Genomic DNA, 24,108 nt, shown 5'->3' on the forward strand with positions numbered 1-24,108 from the left:
AAGAATGTGTACAAACACTAACATAGTCTCCATACAATAGTTCAATTTGTGAGGTTTGGTGATCTTGGGTCTAAAAAAATGTAGTCACCATGGGTTGAATGGTTTCACATTGATTCTAAAAGTTTGGTCCACACATGTGGGAAGCTAATTGGAATTGAGGTGAAACATTGCAACAAGAAATATTGAGAAAAGCATCAACAAGTTTGTTTGACACTCGTGTTCATTGAGATTGTTTTGTTATTAGCACTTTGGCTTGTGCCATGACTTGCATTCTATTGTTGAGCAAATGCAAAATGCAAGTGAATTTCTGTGGACATCTGAATTTGAGGAGTCTGCTTCACATTACCTCTTGATTGATAGTCAACAGTTTAGTGGGGTAATCGAAGAAAAAGTGGCTAGTATTGATTCCGGCTATTTTTATTGGTGTTCTCATTAGATACTTCTAGAATGAGAAGAATCCACACTGTTTTGGGGAGCAGCTCTTTGGTCGCATCTTTGTCAACAACTATCAGAAAATTTACTGATTTGTATTGCAATTTAAAAACCCAATATTAGAAGCAAAAAGTTACAAAGAAAACTATTCACATTATCAAATAGCCTTTGCCTTTCCCATTTATTGTCAATTTAATGTCAGTTTGTCTTCTGACCTTTAGTGCCTTTTAACGATTTCATTTATTGCTTTTGGTTTGATGCTGGTAAATTTACAACTGATATTGTGTAAGTGAAGACAATGAGCTTGAAGATTTAATGATGATGTATTGACACTGGTCACAAATCCTCAATGGATAAGTTGCACAGTTATGAAAATTTTAAGGTTATTGGATAAATTTCTATCTGTTGTCTCTGCCTGACTGTGTTGTGACCTGTGTCTTTCCAGAATATCACTTGTTTTAATTCTACCATGACTAATGGGACAACAGGTTGTGTGGAAGGATTGGGAATGACCCCAGAGCAGTTCAACCTTCTCTTTGCTACCTATGCATGGACGTATGTATAATATTTAACAGAATATACACTTCCACAATGCCCTCTTCATTTTTACTCTGTTCCTTTGCTTTGAACGTGGAATAAATTTCAATGCAGACCCCTATTCCTAGCAGCTCACTTTCAAAATCATCATTAAATTAGTCTAGTTACCAATAGTCTTGTCAAACCAGAAATGGAGTATGGTAATCCTAGTGAATTCCATTTATCACCACAGGGGGTTTTGTGTAAAGGCCATATTTGTGGAATTTCTTGTTAGTATAATTTTTCAATCTATATTTTTCTTGCACATTCTCTCTGAAACATCTTTATTTTATGTTGGAGATACATCATGGTACTGATTCTTCCATCCCAATGAGCCAACACCACTCAATTACACTGTTTTGACCAATTAACTTACTATAACTAGTATGTCTTTGGACTGTGGGAGGAAACTAGAGCACCCAGAGGAAACCTGCAGAGTCACAGGGACTGCTTACTGATCGTGGTGGAATTGAACTCTGGTCACTGGCACTGTAGTAGCATTAAGCAAACTGCTACACTACTGTGCCATTATCTGTTTGTGGTTAGTTAAATGGCTGGAATATTCAGTGTATACTCAGCAACCTTATATTCCTTTCCTGGCCTTCTCTGTCTGCTGCACTAATCAATTCACCATGTTCTGGACCATCTGTCTTTGTATTGTTCTTGCTTGTTCTTCATGGGAAAGGCAAGGCACCAAGTTTATCATGATTCACTTGTGTTCACCTGCATTTACTATGTAATTATAATTTACAGAGATGATTATTTGTTTGCAATTAGAGGAGAGAAATAAGCACAATTTGTTTTAGTCTTCTTCTCCAACAAGGACAGTCTATACCCTGTTGTCATAGAGCATTGGAGCATGGAAAGAGGTCCTTTGACATGTCTGGTCCATGCCCATTTAAACCAGTACCACTTCCCATTTTTGGCTCAAAGCCCGCTGAACCGTTCCCATCCATGTAAGTGTCCATGTGCATTTTGTGCTGGTAATGCTTATATGTTTTTTCAAACTGGTAGAATCTTCTGGAAGAATATGTTGTGAACCATTTTAACCACTATCTAAGGCATAATTTCCACCTTTATAATAAGGAGCTCTAGTTTTAAGTGAATCCAATTGTATATCTGAGATTGACACCTTGTGTTCAAATGGCACAAAAATTATACCATTGTAAGGCATTTAAATTATGGCATACTGCAAAGATGGAAATAGTTCTCCTCTGTCAAAGGTATAGAAAGGAGGATGCGCAGGAATTCATTCCAGTATTAATACTTTAGAAGGCACAAGGTTCTTGGATACACAAGACACAAGAGTCTACGGAAGCTGTATTCTGGAGCAATGCTGGAGGAGCTCAGCAGCTCCGGCTGCATCTATTGTGAGAAATGTACTGTTAACATTTTAGTTGAGGCCCTCATCATTCATTTTCATTTAATTACTTCATCTCTCCTCTAGAAACGCTGTGGTGGTGATACTGGCCGGGTATTACACAGACAAGCTGGGAAATTGCAGTGAGTATGAAGAACAGTATCAATTTAAACAAAGATGTCCTCAGCCTTGTAATTTACTCTCCTTCTGCACCTTCTGCAGAATGTTTACAGCATCTTGTTTATCTGAATGCTGCCTGCATTAGTGCATTGGCAGTTGTATGTCGTGTTTGATCAATTGCATAGTGAATTAGATGTTATATAAAATTGTACAGGTTAAGACACCATGGTTAAGTTAAGATTGACGTTAATAAATATGATCAGAAATTAGAAGCAGGAGATATGACTCTATACACATAATTGAGAACCATCAGGTTCTTCAGCTGCTAACCACATGAGCTAATTGACTTCAGTGGAGCTGAACTTTGGATGCAATGCACAACATCAGCTGAAATAGATACAGAAATTATGATTTTTTTCCTAATTAGGTCAGAGATCAAGATAAGGGTCCACCATCATTTTAAAAATGATTTAGGAAAAAGCTTTTTAATAAGTAGTAAATAATCTCCCAGCACACAAAAAAAAAGAAACCAGCTGTTCAGGAATATGTGTTGATGGATTGTAGCTTTTAACTGTTGCTTGCATAATTGGGTTCTTTCAGGTTTCTGGCTACCTATAAGCAAACAAATCTCAAGGTTGTATAATTTATACGTTCTTTGAGAATAAATGTACTTTGAATTTTTGAAACTTGAATGTTGAAGTAAATCTTCTGAGATATTCTTTTGTTGAAACAGTTTTATTTGTGTTCCCCTGTAGTTGGAGTCATCTTGTCCTACTTTATTATTATGTTGGGCTCGGCTACCTTTGCTTTGGGATCCCATTTCAAAGGCACCAGTTACCTACTGCCATTGATGATCATCGGCCAAATTCTCACTGGCTCAAGCAGTGGGTCATTCCATCGTAAGTACCAGTTTCAATCTGTTGTTAACAGACTGACAAGGAATGGTCAGTAGCTTAGTACAGATTTTCTAAACAGTTAAAATTCTTCATTCATTTCATCCAGCATCTAAATTACTTTTTTTTTCAAGGTGATTTCTACCCTTCGTTCGTGAAGGACTGGATGAAGATGTGACATAAATTTTTTCAAAAAAATGAGAGCTTGGATTTTTGTACTTATCCAAGAACATCAGAAACTTTTTGACAAGAACTGGCTATTCAGCCCAAAAAAGCTTGCCAAATTCCTATTCAGATATTGTGTTGAAGTAACTATCGAGTTTAGATTTGAGAATCTCTTCGGTATTATTCTCAACTACACAACTAGGTTTTACATGTCTACAACTCGCTGTGTAAAGAAATGCTTCTTGATGTTTATCCTTAATGATTTTGAACACTTCTATCAGTCTCCTCTCATTCTACGAATACTTAGGCTAAAAAGATGTAATTCTTTCAATCTATCTTACACTGTAGACCTGGAATGAGTCTCGTTGCCCTTCTCTGGACTCGCTCCAGTGCCTTCACATGCCTCATGCAATATGGAAACCAAAACTGTACACAGTATTTAAGGTGTGGCCTCTCAAGTGCATTATGCAGCTTAAGAACGTCTCTTGACTTGAACTCCACTGAGTGCATTATATAGTCCAACATTCTATCAGCCTTCCTAATCACTTCTGTGCACTGTCTAAACGTTGATAGTGATGAGTCTACCAGGACCCCCAAATCCTGCTCATTCAGTGTACTTTCTAACTCAAGACCCCCACTGTATATTTATGTCTAATATTTCTACTTCCTATATGTAATACTTTACATTTACTTAACATTACTTAAATTTTAACTGCCATTTATCTTCCCACATCTGGATTTGTTCAGATCTAACTGTATTGATTCTGCTGCCTGAATGTTATCAGCCACTCCCCCTAATTTTGTGTCATCAGTAGACTTTACTAATTTATTTGTTTTGTGCTTCTCCAAACCATTAATGTAAATTAAAAACAGTAATGGCCCCAAAACTGATCGCAATGCAGAACTCACTTTTAACATCTTCTCGGTGAGAAAATGATTTCTGTTTTTGAGCCAATACCGCACCCATTCGTACACCTTGCCCTGAATGCCAACCTCCTGTGATTTGATTATTTACCCGATGTGGGGTACCATAAGAGCATGAGACAAAGGAGCAGAATGAGGCCATTTAGCCCATCTAGTCTGCTCCACCATTCCATCATGTCTGATCCCATATCCCACTCAACCCCATATACTTGCCTCCTCGCCATATCCTTCGATGCCCTGATTGATCAGGAAACGATCAACTTCTGCTTTATATGTACCTACGGACTTGGCCTCCACCGCAATCTGTAGCAATGCATTACATAGATTCACTACACTCTCATTAACAAAATTCCACCTGTTCTAAAAGGACGCCCCTCAGCATAGAGGCTGTGCCCTTTGGTTCTGGATACCCCCACCATAGGAATCATCTTCTCCTTTTAACGTTCGGAAGGTTTCAACAGGATTACACCCCCCCCCCCCACATTCTTCTAAATTCAAACCCCTCCCCAAACCCATGCTGGCTTTCTGCTAACATGCCTGTTCTTATCAGTTGCTTTTCATCTCATTCTTCATTATTGTTTCCATCATCTTACTTACAATACACATGAAACTTACTAGTCCGTAGTTAGCAGGGTAAGTGTGGTCACCCTTCTGACATTCGCCCATCTCCAGTCTTTAGAAATTTTACCAGTCTTCAATGAAATATACGATAGAGATTTGTTTATACAATGACAGACCCTTAGATATATGTTAAGTACCCTTAGATACATGTTGTCTCATACATTTTAGTGGGCATTAGCATTGCTGGTAAGGCCAGCTTTTACTGCCTACCTTTAATTGTCCTTCAGAAGATGGCTGGAGTTGTGAAGCTAGGAAGAAGTTCATAAAATCCAGTCGACCACACTTGTAAGAACTATAATTCAGGGCTTTTCTGGCCAAACCTTCATTCATACCCATAAAATAATTTTTAATGGTAATTTTTCTGCTAATTCTGCCAGATCTAATAAATCTACCTTTATAACCATATAACAATTACAGCATGGAAACAGGCCATCTCGGCCCCTCTAGTCTGTGCTGAATGCTTACTCTCACCTAGTCCCACCTACCTGCACTCAGCCCATAACCCTACATTCCTTTCCTGTCCATATACCTATCCAAATTTTTCTTAAATGCCAAAATCAAACCTGCCTCTACCACTTCTACTGGAAGCTCGTTCCACACAGCTACCACTCACTGAGTAAAGAAGTTCCCCCTCGTGTTACCCCTAAACTTTTGCCTCTGAACTCTCAACTCGTGTCCTCTTGTTTGAACCTCCCCTACTCTCAATGGAAAAAACCTATCCCTGTCAACTCTATCCATCCTCCTCATAATTTTAAATACTTCTATCAAGTCCCCCCTCAACCTTCTATGCTCCAAAGAATAAAGACCTAACTTGTTCAACCTTTCTCTATAACTTAGGTGCTGCAACCCAGGTAACATTCTAGTAAATCTTCTCTGTACTCTCTCTATTTTGTTGACATCTTTCCTATAACTCGGTGACCAGAACCATACACAATACTCCAAATTTGGCCTCAGCAATGCCTTGTACAATTTTAACATTACATCCCAATTTTAACATTTTAACATTTTTACAATTTAACATTTTAACAATTTTAACAATTATCCCTTAGCTCTGAACTGAACAGTGTATTTTGTCACTCACATTCTCTTCTTTTCCACTCTTTCAGTTATTCAGGACCGTACTATCGCTTTCTGGTTCAAAGATAAGGAGTTGTCATTGGCCTTTGGGCTGAATGTGGCCTTCTCTCATCTTGGCAATGTCTTCAGCTTTTTATTCACCCAATCTTTTGAATCACGTTTTGGGCTGCAGTGGACTCTTTGGGCAGGTACGGATGAATATGATGAACTTGAAGGCATGGACTTGAAAATTGTACAAAGGGAGTGAAATCAGTCTTGTGCTCTACTATCACCACATTAAATCAGATTATTAAATGCTGGTTACAGATACGACATGAGTGCAATCTGTTATTTTCATAATTAGCTTTAACCAAATTGAACTTTCCAGATAATGCTAGAACTATGCCGTGACTCATTTTCTGATAAACAGTTAAATTGGATGTTGGTATAAATCTTATTCTGACATAACTAGTAAGTGAACTGAATTAATGCCACAATTTTCAACGGTTGGTAAACAGGATGATTTGAAACTTGCGTCTTCTGGACGATTGTTGCAAAGAATTTAGTTTAAATCTCACCATACCAAGCTTTACAATTTTAATTAAATTAATTTATTTAAAGCTATTTTGGAATGCAATGTCGAAAATAGAATTAAATCATCATATTGAAGTAAAACACCATCTGAGTCACTAATGTCCCTCAGCAACTACTTAACTGGACTGGTCTATGCGTGACTTCAGTTGATTGCTAATAGCCCTCAAAACCACAGATAATACCTATAATCACATGAGCTACAGTGATTCCAAAAGGCATACCCACCACCATGTCAAGGGTAATTGAAATTGACAATAATTACTAATCTTGTCACTGATGTCAATAGATTATAAATCATGGCTTGGAGCTATTTGCAGGGCTTTCCACTATAACAGAGGGAAGAGAGTGCCAAGATCATTCCTGTCCTTAATTTTCCTTTGTTCTCTCCACTCTTCCTCTCCCAAGCCCTGCCTCAGCAGCTCTTGGTCAGGGGAAAGGTGCTACGAACTGTCCCTCTACTGATCCTAGCCACCCAGATATTGTAGACAATGAATTCTGGCCAAACCATTCCTAACTCTCTGCTCTCTTCATCACAGCCACTATGAAATGGTAGCGTATAACACTTTACAGTACAGGCGGCCCCGGTTCAATTCCCGCTGCTGCCTATATAGAGTTTGCACCTACTCCACGTGGATTTCCCCCCACAGCCCAAAGATGTTGCATTTTGTAGGTTAATTAGACATCATAAATTGTCCCGTGACTAGTCTAGGATCTAATAGGGGGATTTAATCCTCCACACCGCTCAGCAGTCAGCAAGCTTCATGGAAAGGGTAGAGTTACAGTGATATTTCCCCTGGTTAGCTTTGATGGTTGATTTTCTTAGATAGATAGATAGATAGATAGATAGATAGATAGATACTTTATTCATCCCCATGGGGAAATTCAACATTTTTTCCAATGTCCCATATACTTGTTGTAGCAAAACTAATTACATACAATACTTAACTCAGTAAAAATATGATATGCATCTAAATCACTCTCTCAAAAAGCATTAATAATAGCTTTTAAAAAGTTCTTAAGTAGTTTACTTAGATACATTATATACAATCAACCACGGCACTTTAACATATCTTACTCCTGGCGGTTGAATTGTAAAGCCTAATGGCATTGGGGAGTATTGACCTCTTCATCCTGTCTGAGGAGCATTGCATCGATAGCAACCTGTCGCTGAAACTACTTCTCTGTCTCTGGATGGTGCTATGTAGAGGATGTTCAGGGTTTTCCATAATTGACCGTAGCCTACTCAGCGCCCTTCGCTCAGCTACCGATGTTAAACTCTCCAGTCCTTTGCCCACGACAGAGCCCGCCTTCCTTACCAGCTTATTAAGACGTGAGGCGTCCCTCTTCTTAATGCTGCCTCCCCAACACGCCACCACAAAGAAGAGGGCGCTCTCCACAACTGACCTATAGAACATCTTCAGCATCTCACTACAGACATTGAATGACGCCAACCTTCTAAGGAAGTACAGTCGACTCTGTGCCTTCCTGCACAAGGCATCTGTGTTGGCAGTCCAGTCTAGCTTCTCGTCTAACTGTACTCCCAGATACTTGTAGGTCTTAACCTGCTCCACACATTCTCCATTAATGATCACTGGCTCCATATGAGGCCTAGGTCTCCTAAAGTCCACCACCATCTCCTTGGTCTTGGTGATATTGAGATGCAGGTAGTTTGAGTTGCACCATATCACAAAGTCCTGTATCAGTTTCCTATACTCCTCCTCCTGTCCATTCCTGACACACCCCACTATGGCCGTGTCGTCAGCGAACTTCTGCACATGGCAGGACTCCGAGTTATATTGGAAGTCTGATGTGTACAGGGTGAACAGGACCGGAGAGAGCACGGTCCCCTGCGGCGCTCCTGTGCTGTTGACCACCGTGTCAGACCTACAGTCTCCCAACCACACATACTGAGGTCTCTCTGTCAAGTAGTCCACTATCCAATCCACCATGTGAGAGTCTACTCCCATCTCCGTTAGTTTGTGCCTTAAGATCTTGGGCTGGATGGTGTTAAAGGCACTAGAGAAGTCCAGGAATGTAATCCTCACAGCACCACTGACCCCATCTAGGTGAGAGAGGGATTTGTGCAGCAAATATGTGATAGCATCCTCCACTCCCACCTTCTCCTTATACGCAAACTGAAGAGGATCCCAGGCGTGCCTGGTTTGTGGCCTCAGATTCTGTATTATCAGCTGCTCCATGGTCTTCATCACGTGCGACGTCAAGGCAACAGGTCTGAAGTCATTCAACTCCTTTGGTTGTGGTTTCTTCGGTACCGGGACAATACAGGATGTTTTCCACTGTCTGGGTACTCTTCTCTGCTCCAGGCTCATGTTGAAGATGCGCTGTAGTGGTTCTCCCAGCTCAGTCGCACAGGCCCTCAGTAATCGTGCTTGAATCTCTATGTGCTAAAAGAATCATTCCCAGTTAGATCACGGACATGCAATCCCAGGACCTATCCCCTCTGGGAACTAGATGACCTGTTGGGCTACCAGCCCTCAGCTTCGCCAGGCCTCATCCACAGTACTTGCTAATCCAACATCTATGAGTGCCCTTCATCACAGATCCAACAACGGAACCTCTTCAACATGTATGCACGTACATTTGAGCACTGAGTTGCTGCCACACAGTTGACTGATTAGATGTTTGCATTAATGAGCAGGTGTACCGGTGTACCTAGTAAAGTAGTCACTGAGTTCAATTGCAAGAGGCTGCAGCAGATCTGGCTGCCATCTCCAAGGTTCAAAGCTACAATTTAGTTTCAGAGAAATGTATACAATATACATCCTGAAATGCTTTTTTTTCACAACCATCCATAAAAACAGAGGAGTGCCCCAAGAATGAATAACAGTTAAATGTTATAACCCCAAAGTCCCCCCCAACTCCCCTCCCTCCTGTGCGTAAGCGGCAGCGAACAACAATCCCCCTCCCCCACCGGCAAAAATAAAGCGCATCTGCTACCAGCACTCAAGCGTGAACAAAGCAATAGCAAAGACACAGACTTGCACTTACCCCACAGACTACATTGTTCACTCGATTATTCGACGTGCTGCAGGCTCTCTCTCTCCTAATAAGGGAGAAAGAGGTGACTCCATTTTCCAATGAATGGGGAGACATAACGAACAATTCACTGATTTATGATGTTAAAAATCCATTATGTTGCTTTTCTTAGAAACATAGGAACATAGAAAATAGGTGCAGGAGTAGGCCATTCGGCCCTTCAAGCCTGCACCGTCATTTATTATGATCACGGCTGATCATCCAACTCAGAACCCTGTACCTGCTTTCTCTCCATACCCCCTGATCCCATTAGCCACAAGGGCCATATCTAACTTCCTCTTAAATATAGCTAATGAACCAGCCTCAACTCTTTCCTGTGGCAGAGAATTCCACAGATTCACCACTGTCTGTGTGAAGAAGTTCTTCCTCATCTCGGTCCTAAAAGGCTTCCCCTTTATCCTTAAACTGTGGCCCCGTGTTCTGGACTTCCCCAACATTGGAAACAATCTTCCTGCATCTAGCCTGTCCAATCCCTTTAGAATTTTATACTTTTCAATAAGATCCCCCCTCATTCTTCTAAATTCCAGCGAGTATAAGCCTAGTCGATCCAGTCTTTCTTCATATGAAAGTCCTGCCATCCCAGGAATCAATCTGGTGAACCTCTTTTGTACTCCCTCTATGGCAAGAATGTCTTTCCTCAGATTAGGGGACCAAAACTGCACACAATACTCTAGGTGCAGTCTCACCAAGGCCTTGTACAACTGCAGTAGAACCTCCCTGCTCCTGTACTCAAATCCTTTTGCTATGAATGCCAACATACCATTTGCCTTTTTCACCACCTGCTGTACCTGCATGATCACCTTCAATGACTGGTGTACAATGACACCCAGGTCTTGTTGCACCTCCCCTTTTCCTAATCGGCCACCATTCAGATAATAATCTGTTTTCCTGTTCTTGCAACCAAAGTGGATAACCTCACATTTATCCACATTAAATTGCATCTGCCATGAATTTGTCCACTCACCTAACCTATCCAAGTCACCCTGCATCCTCTTAGCATCCTTCTCACAGCTAACACCGCCGCCCAGCTTCGTGTCATCTGCAAACTTGGAGATGCTGCATTTAATTCCCTCGTCTAAATCATTAACATATATTGTAAACTACTGGGGTCCCAGCACTGAGCCTTCTGGTACCCCACTAGTCACTGCCTGCCATTCTGAAAAGGTCCTGTTTACTCCCACTCTTTGCTTTCTGTCTGCCAACCAATTCTCTATCCACATCAATACCATACCCCTTGAGCCCTGTACCTGAAGATCGCAAAGATCCCGGGTCCCCAGGCACACAACAGATGTTCCGACTTCCCCAATGACACATGGGTCTCCTGTGGAGACACCGACACATGATTCGCCCGTCTCCAGTTCCTCGAGATCCCAGGCTTCTGAATGCGAGCTGAAATCTTGGGCCAAGCTTTTGGCGTGCCGAATAGCTGCTGATTGTGGAACCCCAAGAGTGGGTACCACTTGTGGGACCACCTCAGATTTCTATCTGCTTTGGTATATTTTTGGCAGTAATCTGAGTATCCTGTGGTTCATTTTCTCAGGAACTTTGCTGTGTGTTCTTGGCTTTGTCTCAGCCCTCATCGTTGGCATCCTGGATAGAAGTGGGGCAAAACAGCTGGGACTTGATGTTGTCCACCAGCAGGAATCCAAAAAAATGGTGGGTAGATTCAGTGGCTCAGGATCTAACTTTGGAAAAAAGTTACTGATTTTGGATATGGAACAACTATCTATAGTAATCAGCTATTTTGGTGAGTAATCAGTGGTCCTTAAAGTAGACCTCTGGAAGATGTGTACCAGAAGATATATCGACATTATTTAGACTGAGTGGGATCTAACTACAGCTCCCCCACAGGGTCTTCTCTGACCTTCTTGTTCTTTCTCCCCAGAGGCTAAAGGATATTTGTCATTTGTCTCTCCGCTACTGGCTGCTGGTTCTTACCATCATGTTCTTTTATAGTGGATTATTTCCATTTATTGCTGATGCTACGTAAGTAGAGTTCAATGTATTAAACATCTAATGTGTTTATACCATCTTCCAAATGGTCTGATCTTGCTATTTAATTGTAAGGAATCATTGCAAGTTTCTCTTTATTTCTCACACCTACTGTACCTCTCTTTATTTTTCAAAATTGAGATGCTCTACAAAAGGACAGCAGTGATTTTTCACTCATAAGTTGGCACTTTGTCTTTTATATGGTAGCACTCATGGCATACTGTTGTAATTTTGAATCTTTGATTAATTCTTTGCAACAGTCTCCAGGATTATTCATGTGATGAGAAAACTAGATACAGGTGACTATTGCAATTATATCTGTTATATCTTGGCATTTATTTTTCAGCAAGTTCATTCAGGATAAGTATTCTAGGTACAGTAATCAGGAAGCCTCCTACATCACTGGTGCTGTGTTCGATACCTCGATGCTTCTACTACCCATAGCTGGAATCCTCATTGTGAGTACCATCTGCTTTGTTCTAACTCGGGAGTTCCCAACCACTTTTATGCCATAGACCAATACCATTGAACAAAGGGTCCAAGGACCCCAGGTTGGGAACCCCTATCCTAAATGCAAGGTAGATTGTGATCACCAGGAACGTCAGACATCTTTTTCATGGATATTAACTGTATTGAACTCAGGCTGTAGTGTTCTCGCACAGGTGTAAAAGAACTCTGAACTAAACACCAAGCATAAACCAGTCAATGAGGCGGTCCCAGTAAGATTAACCGTTTACTGTTCACTCTTCCACATTAACGTATGGTGAAAACTGTTGATAAAACAATACAAAATATATACAGTATTTGTTTCCTTCTTGACATCACATTTACATCATAAATACTTGCAAAAGTAAAACTACAACAACTATATTACATTAAAGTTCAACATACAGTCAGAATCTACCTACGCCATCGACTGGCTTTAAATACACTTCAACACAAACTATCCGCAACTCTTTAAATAACAAAAAACATAAACTTTATCAATCATCATTACTTTTAACAGAATCAGCGTTAACATTTTAATTCAACATATCGATTATCTTATGAACTTACGGCGTTGCTTCTCTGATGTTTCTAATGCGTAGAAAGAGAACTTTTCTCACGCTGATCCTGCACACATATAAGCCCCCTCCTTCCCGTTTCTCCAAACCGGTATTTTCCCACAAGACGCGGCATAACCGGGTGTGACGTCATCGCATGCCGCGATATATCACAGACAACGAATTTACTTTAAACAACCTTAACTTTAACTAGAAAACGATAACAAATGAATTACTAAAGCGAAAATATAATAAACTAAACAAATGCCTTAAAGGCAACACACAGGCTGAATTTTAAAGTGTGGGTTTCAGTAAAATATGAAGCAAACAGATAGCAGAAGAATCCAAGTTACATCCCCTGTCCCTCTAGCAATATTTCCTGTTCCAATACCATAAAATAATTCTGTGTTTATTTGCTGAGTAATACAAATTTGGTTTACATATTTAATCATCCCTTATCATTGCTTATCACATTCAATTAACTATTATCATTGTTTACTTATAGAGAACAGACTTTCTTAACTTTCTTGTTAATGTCATACCATATCTAGAAAACAATGGGCATTATCACAGTTCAGGCCCGTAAAACCACTGGCTTCACACTAGCGTGTACAGTTAACTTTATCTTTTGTTCTTTTGATTATTGTACATTGAAATGATTGCAGCTGAACTTACTGACTGAAAGTAAAGAGAAATATAAAACCCACCGTTGCTTTTGTCAGTTCCCCAATTGGTATGACCCTCCCGAACATTTCTTCATTGAAGCAAGTCCAAAGTGACAGACTTGGAGAACTCTATCCTACAGCCATGATATCATACAGATCTGGCCATGTGACAACCATAGACTCAGTGAGACATGAGTTTCCTGAGTAAGAAAGAAGAAACATCATCAAATATATTAAATGTATACAATGATAAACACTAAAAAGTAACATAGGATACAAAACATGTTAAGGGAGAGCAGCTTACCAGTCTATAATTAAATAGAAGGAAGGATTTAAATAATTGTGTGGTTTGCTACACTGCCTGTACTAGGCCCCACACCCTCCCACTCACCAACAATGAGCACTCTTTCCAAATGCTCTAATGTTATATATTCATGTACAAATTAATCAATTAAATGTTTTAAAAATCATTTTCAGGATTACATAGGATTAAGAGGAATACTTGTCTCGATGTGTGCTGTGTTGACAGTCCCTGTTTTCGCTCTTTTGGCATTCACCTTCGTACCACCATTGGTTTCAATGATATGGCTGGGAGTCACCTATTCATTTGCTGTTGTAAGATGTTATTTTTATTTTCTCTCCGCTGACAAGTAGCTCTCATTAAATTCTTTCACCATCTACACACCCATTCCAGACATTCTTTTCTCCCCTCTCCCATCGGACAGAAGATCCAAAAGCCTGAAAGCATGTACCACTGGGCTCGGGGACAGCTTCTACCCGACTGTTATCAGACTGTTGAACAGACCTCTTGTATGACAGGATAGACTCACAATCTACCTCATTATAATTGTGCACTTTATTATTTACCCGCACTGCAGTTTCTCGGTAGCTTTTACACTTTATTCTGCATTGTTAATATTTTACCTTATTCTAGCTGAATACACTGTGTAATGATTTGATCTGTGTAAACAGTTTGCAGAACACCTTATCAGGTACATGTGACAATAACATACTAATCCAGTACCAATACCAATACACCAAAGCATTCATCATTACAAATGGGTTCAGGGTTATTTAAAATAAACTTTAAATATATTGTAGTCGTTTATGCAGTGAACTCATAGTCAACCCAGCAAGGGCATATTGTGATAATATCTTTGCAGTCATTTTCTGATTTTAGGTACTTAATTGCTGTTTTTATCAGTTAGTTCCGATTATTTCACAGGCAAGTCTGTGGCCCTCTATCATTTTAGTGGTTCCTTCAGCAAACCTTGGAACAGCTTTAGGAATCGCTACTTCAGTGCAAATGATTGGTCTTGGTGTTTGCAACTTGATTGTTGGACGGATACTTGGAACCAAATTCAGGTAAGCTTTTTCATTCTATAAAGTTTAGTAATATGAAATGCATGTACTTAATTCCTTTTTATTTTGCATTATTTGATGTTTTATTTTCTGTTGTTTTATTTCTGCCATCCTACTAGATCCACTAACCATGCTGTTCAGAACTGAGAGATACAGGTTCCACACTGCATAATGATAGTGAAAATGTTGCATATTCAATGTAGACCCAGATTGCTTGATACATTTAGATGTAGTTATCTGATAGGAAGACTAAATTGAAAATGATAGAAGTGACAGAATGTGAACTATAACTTTTTGAGTCAGAAAACCTTCAGGTCCCTGTACTTAAAATTAACTGTTTCCTCTGCACACAGATGCTGCATGACTAGCTGAGTTCTTCCAGCATTTTCTGTTTTTGTTTATTGTGCAGGTCTTGTAGCTTTAGTTTTTGGGTTTTTTGGTTGCTAGAGTTGGTCTCCTGACTTGGTGTGTCTGGGTAGTCTTGTTTTATCTTGTGGATTTGGAGCTCCTTTCTGGGGAACGCTGTTACGTACTCGTGGCACGAGACAGTGGTACCCTTGTCATGTGACTGGGGTTGAAGCTATACTGGACTTGAGGTAATGGTCTTGTGATGGTGGAGTGATGTCATTTTCCCGCCAGTAGAGGTCATGTGACAGTTTTTTTTTAACAGGTTATAAAAGGAAGACCCCACCTTGTGAGGAGGGGCAGTTCGTGGCTGGATTTGCCATGTTGACTTCATGCCACTGCGTGATTTAATGTTACGATGCAGTTTAGTTGAAAAATGAAGTTTTATCTAATGCCTAAAGTTTAAAAGATTCATTCCCAGCAGTTTCTTTACAATACTGCTAGTTTGAGAATCAGTGGAGAGTGAAGATCGGAGTTCGGGAGTTAAAGATCGAGGAGAATCTATTTACGTCGGTGAAACAGGTTCGACCTTATTTGATCCTTATTCGGAAGGATTTCGTTGACTATTCTCGTGTTAATCTCTGGGAAATACCAGAAAAGATTGAGAATAGTGTGGAAGAGAAGGTCAGTGCCTTTAAGCCGTTTTGTTTCATAAAATTCTTCGTGGGAAGAGTTCGACTTTGGAAACGGAAGAAAAACGACGTGGAAGAGAATTTAAATCGCCTTAAAAAGTCTCTCCTTTTAAATGGACTGTGAGCATTTTGAAATTTTGGCAATACCACTTTTAAGAACTGTTTTTGCAACATCGCTTTAAGAACTGTTTGAGCTGCATCGCTTTAAGAACTGTTAAGCTGCTGCACAGCAGCTGATTTCCGGTTACGTTAGTGTTTGTTTACTTTTGGGGGGTTTGTTTTCAGTGTTTAATAAAAGTGTTGTTTGTTATATAAACCCTTGCCTAACTCATCAATTCATTGTTGCCTGAATACGTAACAACGCACTAAGATGGTAGAGCGATATTAATACGCAGCAGCCTCTCCAGATTCTGGATTGGGGATTGCCAAACATTATGTGGATTTTCTGGTGTAGTCTGTTTTGTCATGTGCTTTTGTGATATCATTCTGGAGGGATGTTGTCTCATTTTTTAACTGCATTGCATTTGTGGTTTCTAAATGACAATAAACTGAAACTGAACTGATTTTATTGGAAAATTGCTCTGCGGCAGACTTCTTCACAACGTGTCCTGTTCACTTTCCCATATCCTGTACATGAATTATTCTTCATACTAGTGCTTTGATAGAGAATAGCATTTGAGTTATTCGACTATGGTGTCAATCTGAGTCTCGGCCTCCTCTACCGCCGCGATGAGGCCACACTCAAGTTGGAGAAGCAAAACCTTATATTCCATCTGGGTAGCCTCCAATCTGATAGCATGAACATCAATTTGTTAAACTTCCAATAATTGCTCCCCCTTTTCTTTACCATTCCCCATTCCCTCCTTCATCTTATCTCCCTACCTGCCCATCACCTCCCTCTGCTGCTCCTCCCCTTCCCTTTCTTCCACGACCTTCTGTTCTTTCCTATCAGATTCCCCCTTCTCCAGCCCTTTATCTCTTTTACCATTCAACGTCCCAGCTCTGTGTTTCACTGTTCCCCTTCTCCCAATTTCACCAATCACCTATTACCTTGTACTTCTTCCTCCACTCCCTACACCTTCTAACTCTGACTTCTCATCTTTTTGGTCCAGTCCTGATGAAGGGTCTCAATCCAAAACATCGACTATTTGCTCTTTTCCATAGATGCTGCCTGACCTGCTGAGTTCCTCCAGCATTTTGTGTGTGTCGCTTTGGATTTCCAGCATCTGCAGATTTCTCCTGTTTATATACAGTGGCATGCAAAAGTTTGGGCACCCCTGGTCAAAATTTCTGTTACTGTGAATAGCTAAGCGAGTAAAAGATTTCCAAAAGGCATAAAATTAAAGATGACACATTTCTTTATTATTTTAAGCAAGATTACTTTTTTTATTTCCATCTTGTACAGTTTCAAAATAACAAAAAAGGAAAAGGGCCTGAAGCAAAAGTTTGGGCACCCTGCATGGTCAGTACTTAGTAACCCCCCCCCCCCCCTACGGCAAGTATCACAGCTTGTAAATGCTTTCTGTAGCAGGCTAAGAGAATTTCAATTGTTTTTTGGGGCATTTTTGCCCATTATTCCTTGCAAAAAATTTTTAATTCTGTGAGATTCTTGGGCCATCTTGCACGCACTGCTCTTTTGAGGTCTGTCCACAGATTTTGGATGATGTTTAGGTCAGGGGACTGTGAGGGCCATGGCAAAACCTTCAGCTTGTGCCTCTTGAGGTAGTCCGTTGTGGATTTTGAAGTGTGATTAGGATCATTGTCCTGTTGTCGAAGCCATCCTCTTTTCATCTTCAGCTTTTTTACAGATGGTGTGATGTTTACTTCCAGAATTTGCTGGTATTTAATTGAATTCATTCTTCCCTCTACCAGTGAAATGCTCCCTGACCCACTGGCTGCAACACAAGCCCAAAGCATGATTGATCCACCCCCATGCTTAACAGGTGCAGAGGTATTTTTTCCATGAAATTCTGCACCCTTTTTTCTCCAAACATATTCACTGCAGCCAAAAAGTTCTATTTTAACTTCATCAGTCCACAGGACTTGTTTCTAAAATGCATCAGGTTTGCTTACATGTTCCATTGCAAACTTCTGACACTGAATTTTGTGGGGAGGATGCAGAAAAGGATTTCTTCTGATGACTCTTCCATGAAGGTCATATTTGTGCAGGTGTCACTGCACAGTAGAACAGTGCACCGCCACTCCAGAGTCTGCTAAATCTTCCTGCATGTCTTTTGCAGTCAAATGGGGTTTTTGATCTGCCTTTCTAGCAGTTCTACGAGCAGTTCTCTCGGAAAGTTTTTTTGGCCTTCCAGACCTCAACTTGACCTCCACCATTCCTGTTAACTGCCATTTCTTAATTACATACGAACTGAGGAAACGGCTACCTGAAAACTCTTTGCTATCTTCTTATAGGTTTCTCCTGCTTTGTGGGCATCATTTATTTTAATTTTCAGAGTGCTAGGCAGCTGCTTAGAGGAGCCCGTGGCTGCTGATTGTTGGGACAAGGTTTGAGGAGTCAGGGTATTTATAAAGCTTTGAAATTTGCATCACCTGGCCTATCCTAATGATGAATGTGAACAAGCCATAGCCCTAACAAGCTAATTAAGGTCTGAGATCTTGGTAAAAGTTATCTGAGAGCTCAAATCTTTTGGGGTGCCCAAACTTTTGCATGGTGCTCCTTTCCTTTTTTTCACCCTAAAGGCATACAAAACAAAAATAATACACTAATCTTACTTAAAATATTGAAAAGAATGTTTCATCTTTAACTTTATGACTTTTGGAGATCAGTTCATCAACTACTCACTCAACTATTTACAGTAACAGAAATTTTGACCAGGGGTGCCCAAACTTTTGCATGCCACTGTACCTGAGTCATCTAAGCAATCAATACTGAACATGAGTAATATCCCATGATTTGTCTTTCTCCCTTCTCCTTTGTATCCTGGCTTCTCTGACAGCAATTGTAATATAATTCACAAAGACCGGTGATCAAGCCGTGAAGTGTATACTGTATGGCTGTACAGTTCAGTTACTCCCTGAACACGGTCAAGTTACCAACGGCTTTGGCGGTGTCCTGCAGGAAATATTTACATTGTAATTTTGAATAAAATCAATGACCCAGAGTGGCCACACCATACTCTTCAACCTCAAGCTGAAGTGGTTCTAATGTGTACAAAATTAAACCTTTATTTGCTTTTTTGTGTAAGTGAAATGGAATTACACAGGTCTCCTGTGTTTCCTGTAATACCATGGTCTCTTAACTTGATCAGCAGCCTGATGTGTGGCTTTCTGAAATTGAAATATACAACATCCACTGCATCCCCTTTATCAATCCTACTTGTAATCTCCTCAAAGCATTCCATCAGGTTCGTCAGGCAAGATTTTTGCTTATGGAAACCATGCTGACTTTGTCCTATCTTGTCATGTGTCAAGCAAGTACTCCATAACCTTGTCCTTAACAATTGACTCTAACATCTTCCCAACCACTGAAGTCAAGCTAATTGGTGTATAATTTCCTTATGCTGTCTGCCTCCTTTCTTAAAGAATGGGGTGATATTTGCAATTTTCCACTCCTCTGGCACCATGCCTGAGTCCAATGTTTTTTGAAAGATGATTACAATTTACTAACATTAATTGGAAGACATCTTTCACCAACCAAAAGCATTGACAACACTGACAAGAAAATCATCTGTTGCGGGTTCCTTATCAACTGCTCTGGTTGTCTGTGTCCAGATGGTTCTTTGTGGTATTTCTTGGCAAAATGTTTGCTCTTTGCACTTGTTACATGATTTATTAAAGGGGACATGATTCTCCCACTTCTGTGCTCTCAATTTTTTTTATGCTTAGCAGAATGACTTTCTCATCTATACAACTTCTCGTGGGTTTATCTACTTTATACGTATTCTGTTCTGTTTAGTGCTTAATTACGTTTAAGTTGAACCGCATACTGTCGGTTACATGAGAAATCTTAGGTTTTCTCCAAGAGCACATTATGTTTCTGTAACAATCTTGCTTACTTCCTTATACAGTACATTAGAAGACCTTTAGCCCATGATGGTGTGCGGTATCTAACCTACTCTGAGATCAATCTAACCCTTCCCTTCTACATAGCCTTCCATTCTTCTATCACATATGACAAAGAAATAAAAACTTAATTCTGAAGCAGAATAAAAGGCTAGATTGATTGCTCTACAGATCTGGATTACGGAATGGCCAACCTTTTGATCTCCTTTGCATTAATAGAGGGGCGAGGAAAGCCCTTTGATCTATGAAGCCAACAGTGGCAGTTCATTTTCCTGACCTGTGAATCAGTAGGTGATATTCACTTTTAAGGTCCAATTTCCCCAAGGCTTTGCAGTCCAAAAGGACTGGCAATTGGATAGAGATCTCTGACTGAGTGAGATACCTGAAGGATCTCTGGAATTGGGTCATTGTGGGTAGAATGACAGAATATGCAAGTGTGACAATCTGGAAAGTGAGGGATCAATATGGGGGTTTGAAGATTATAAGTCAAAGAGAGAACATAGTACAAAGCTATGCTCTTCTGTTGGGGAAGAGTGAGGGTGGAAAATAAAGGCTGTAAGATTCATTTCTTAACATTTTAAAATGTTTTCTTATTCCCAAATAGGAAAATCAGTATGGAATTCAGGAAAATGGATTGTTGAGTTCATGACCAGGTTTTTCTGAAATGGAGATTAATGTTTTAACATCTTGTCCAGTCACCCTGAATGCTGATTGCTGTCTCTTTGAACACTTGCATTTTCAAAGTACTAGAGGAATGGTTTTTCCTTTACTCCATTCTCCGCAAGTAACACTCGGTGTTTGACCCGCAGTGATCCAAAGATCCCAGTGTGGCGCTGGCAGTGGACGTTGATCTTCATGCTGGCCAACACCATCTGCTGTTTCAGCACTTCCATCATTCTCAATATAGTGGACACAAAACAGGTAAGGGTCTCACTTTAAGGCAAAGAGTTAAATGGAGTGAAATATTCAGCTTCAGATACTGATTCATATTTATTTATTTATCACATATACCTCAAAACATTTGGTAAAATGCATCCATTGTGTTAACAGCCAAAACAGGCTGAGGATGTCTGGGGGCAGCCCACAAGTGTCTGTTCTGTATCTTACCAATAATCAAATATTCTGTTTATAAAATGTTTGCCTTCTTTTTACATCACTTTTTTCTCCCTTAGCCTTTATTTCCTCACTGTTATTCCCTTTCTCACTTATTTTAAGCTAAACTCATGTGATATTTAGACCAAGAGACACAGGCGTAGAATGGGGCCATTTGACCCTTCGAACCTGCTCCATCATTCCATCATGGCTGATTTATTATCCCTCTCAAACCTATTCTCCTGCCTTCTTCCCGTTAACTTTGACACCCTGATCAACAACGCATCAACCTCTACCTTAAATATACCCAATGACTTGGCCTGCACAGCCATCTGTGGCAATGAATGCCAGAGATTCACGACCATCTAGTTTTAAAATGTATCCTCATCTCTGTTCAAAATGGAAGTCTCTCTATTTTGAGACTGTGCCACCTGGTCCTAGATTCCTCCATTATACGAAACATCCTCTCCACTTCCATTCTCTCTAGGCCTTTCAATAGTCGATAGGTTCAAAGAGATTGCCCCTCATTCTTCAAAACTCTTCAGAGTGCAGCACCAGAGCAATAAAGTGCATCTCAGATGTTAACCCTTTCACTCCTGGGATCATTCTTGTGAACCTACTCTGGAACCTCTCCACTTTTTCTTAGATAAGGGGTCCAAAACTGCTCACAATACTCCTATTGAGGCCTCACCAGTGCCTGACAAAGCCTCAGCATTACATCCTTGCTCTTGTATTGTAGTCTTCTCGAAATGAATGGTAACATTATATTTGCTTTCCTTACCACCATCTCAACCTGCAAGCTAATGTTTAGGGAATCCTGCATGAGGACTCACAAATCTACTGATTTTTAAAATTTTCTCTGCTTTTAGAGAATAGTCCATGCCTTTATTCCTTCTACCAAAATACATGCTCACGCACTTCCTTACACTGTATTCCATTGGCCACTTCTATGCCCATTTGCCAAATCCATCTTAGTCCTTCTGCAGTCTCCCTGCTTCCCCAACACCACCAGCCCCTCCACCGATCTTTGTGTTGTCCATAAAACTGGCCACAAAGCCATCAGTTCTTTCAACCAAATCATTGATATCCAGCATGAAAAGAAGCCGTCCCAGCACCACTTCAGCTACCTCTTTCAGAACACTGAGATGTAATCCAACTGGAGCAGGTGACATACCTACCTTCAGATGTTTCAGCTTTCCATGCTTACCTTAGTAATAGCAATGACACTCACTTATGCTCTGAGTTGGACAATCCACACCAGGGGTGCGTAAAAAGAACTACTTTTTAAATCAGGGACGCAATCAGGCATTTAAAGGCAGAGGTTCGCAGCAGATTTTCTGGTTTTAGGAGTGACCAGTCAGCAAGAGACTGTGTTAAATGAGCTACCTTTCAGTCAGGTCCGCGCTCAAGATTTAAAAAGCAGACCTTTAAGCCTGTTTTCTTATTTGGACAATCCACACCAGGGATGCATAACATGAGCTAATTTTGAACTAGAATGGTGATAGAGGTTTTGAAGGCAGAGTTTCACGTCAGTTCCTCTGCATTGAGGACCGACTAATTAGCAAGAAGGATTAATTATGAAGGGCCAATAAGAATAATAAAAATGCAAGCGGTGCGGCCGTTCTTGTGAGTGTGCCTGCCTTTAGAGTGGCTTTGGCTCATCAGCCTTCAGCAAGGTCAGGCTTGGGTGAGCTAGATTGTCTTGCAAGTTACTTTTTCTCTGTTCTTATTTGTTCATTCCTCATCTATTAGTGCATGGTATAGTGAGAATGCCTGGGACAGTGTTTTGTACTGTGTGTGGGATGTGGGAAGTCTGGGAGACCTCCAGTCTCCCAGATGAGCACATCTGCACCAGGTGCACTGAGCTGCGTCTCATATGGGAGCATGAGGAGGTGGTAGACAGGAGCTATGGGAAGGTAGTTACACCTATCTTGCAGGAGATAAGTAACTGGGTGACTGTCAGGAGAAGGAGGGAAAATGCACAGCCAGTGCAGAGTATACCTCCGGCTGTTCCCCTCAATACTAAGTATACAACTTCAGAATCTACTGAGGGGGACGACCTACCGGGGGGAGCTGCAGTGACCGACTCTCTGGCACTGAGTCTGGTGCTGTGGCTCAGAAGAGCAGAGAGGTGAAGAGGACTCCAGAGCTTGTAGGAGATTCCTTAGTCAGAAGAACAGAGACAAGGTTCTGTGAGCATGAGAGAGACACCTGGATGTTGTGTTGCCTCCCTGGATCGTGTCCATGGCAATCTCAAGGTTGAGGGTGAGCAGCCAGAGGTCTTGGTAGATACTGGCACCATTGACTTGGGTAGACAAGGTGAGGAGATCCTGAAGAGAGATTTTAGGGAGCTAGGTAGAAAACTGAGTAACAGGACCTTCAGGATAGTAATCTCTGGATTGCAGCTTGTGCCAAGTGCCAGTGAGGGTAAGAATAGGATGGTTTGGCAGGTGAATGTGTGGCTGAGGAACTGGTGCAAGGGGCAGGGTTTCAGATTTATGGATCACTGGGATCACTTCTGAGGAAGGTATGACCTGTACAAAAGGGATGGATTACACCTGAACCCAAAGGGGTCTAATATCCTTGTGGGCAGGAAGACTGGAGTTCTTCGGGTGAGTTTAAACTAATTCGAAAGGGGGATGGGAACCAAAGTGATAGTGTGAAGATGAGGTGGTTGGTTTCCAAACAGAGGCAATATGAAGTGAGGAGAGGTTGATGATAGGGCAAAATTGCAGTCGACAGGATGAGTTGCAAAGTAAAAGGCAGACAAAATTGAAAAAAGTCAGAACAGGACTAAAGGTGTTATGTTTGAAATTGCGCAGTATACGGAATAAGGTCGTTGGAATTGTAGCACAGTTACAGATTGGCAAGTGTGACGTAGGCATTACTGAATCATGGCTGAAAGAAGATTATAGCTGGGAGCTTAATGTCCAAGGTTACACATTGCATCGAAAGGACAGGGAGGAAGGCTGAGGGGGTGGGTGGCTCTGTTGGAAAAAATGAAATTAAATCATTAGAAAGAGGTGGTATAGGGTCAGAATGTGTTGAATCGTTGTGGTTAGAGCTAAGGAACTGCAAGGGTAAAAAGACCCT

At 40.7% G+C, this 24,108-nt stretch overlaps 1 protein-coding gene across 1 annotated transcript in view; it reads left to right on the plus strand.

The window, feature by feature from the left end:
• The window catches only part of LOC140736329 (lysosomal dipeptide transporter MFSD1-like), a 50,393-nt gene that overhangs the window by 18,393 nt on the left and 7,892 nt on the right, over positions 1-24,108 (plus strand). Inside the window, exons 3-12 of the mRNA XM_073062332.1 lie at positions 878-987; positions 2,456-2,511; positions 3,244-3,387; positions 6,198-6,356; positions 11,339-11,454; positions 11,684-11,784; positions 12,137-12,248; positions 13,976-14,113; positions 14,724-14,863; positions 20,733-20,844. Of these exons, the coding sequence (XP_072918433.1) occupies positions 878-987; positions 2,456-2,511; positions 3,244-3,387; positions 6,198-6,356; positions 11,339-11,454; positions 11,684-11,784; positions 12,137-12,248; positions 13,976-14,113; positions 14,724-14,863; positions 20,733-20,844 (1,188 nt within the window). The remainder of the gene's footprint in view (positions 1-877; positions 988-2,455; positions 2,512-3,243; positions 3,388-6,197; positions 6,357-11,338; positions 11,455-11,683; positions 11,785-12,136; positions 12,249-13,975; positions 14,114-14,723; positions 14,864-20,732; positions 20,845-24,108) is intronic.

The sequence above is a fragment of the Hemitrygon akajei genome, chromosome 11, assembly GCF_048418815.1.
Source record: "Hemitrygon akajei chromosome 11, sHemAka1.3, whole genome shotgun sequence".
Classification (NCBI taxonomy): domain Eukaryota; kingdom Metazoa; phylum Chordata; class Chondrichthyes; order Myliobatiformes; family Dasyatidae; genus Hemitrygon; species Hemitrygon akajei.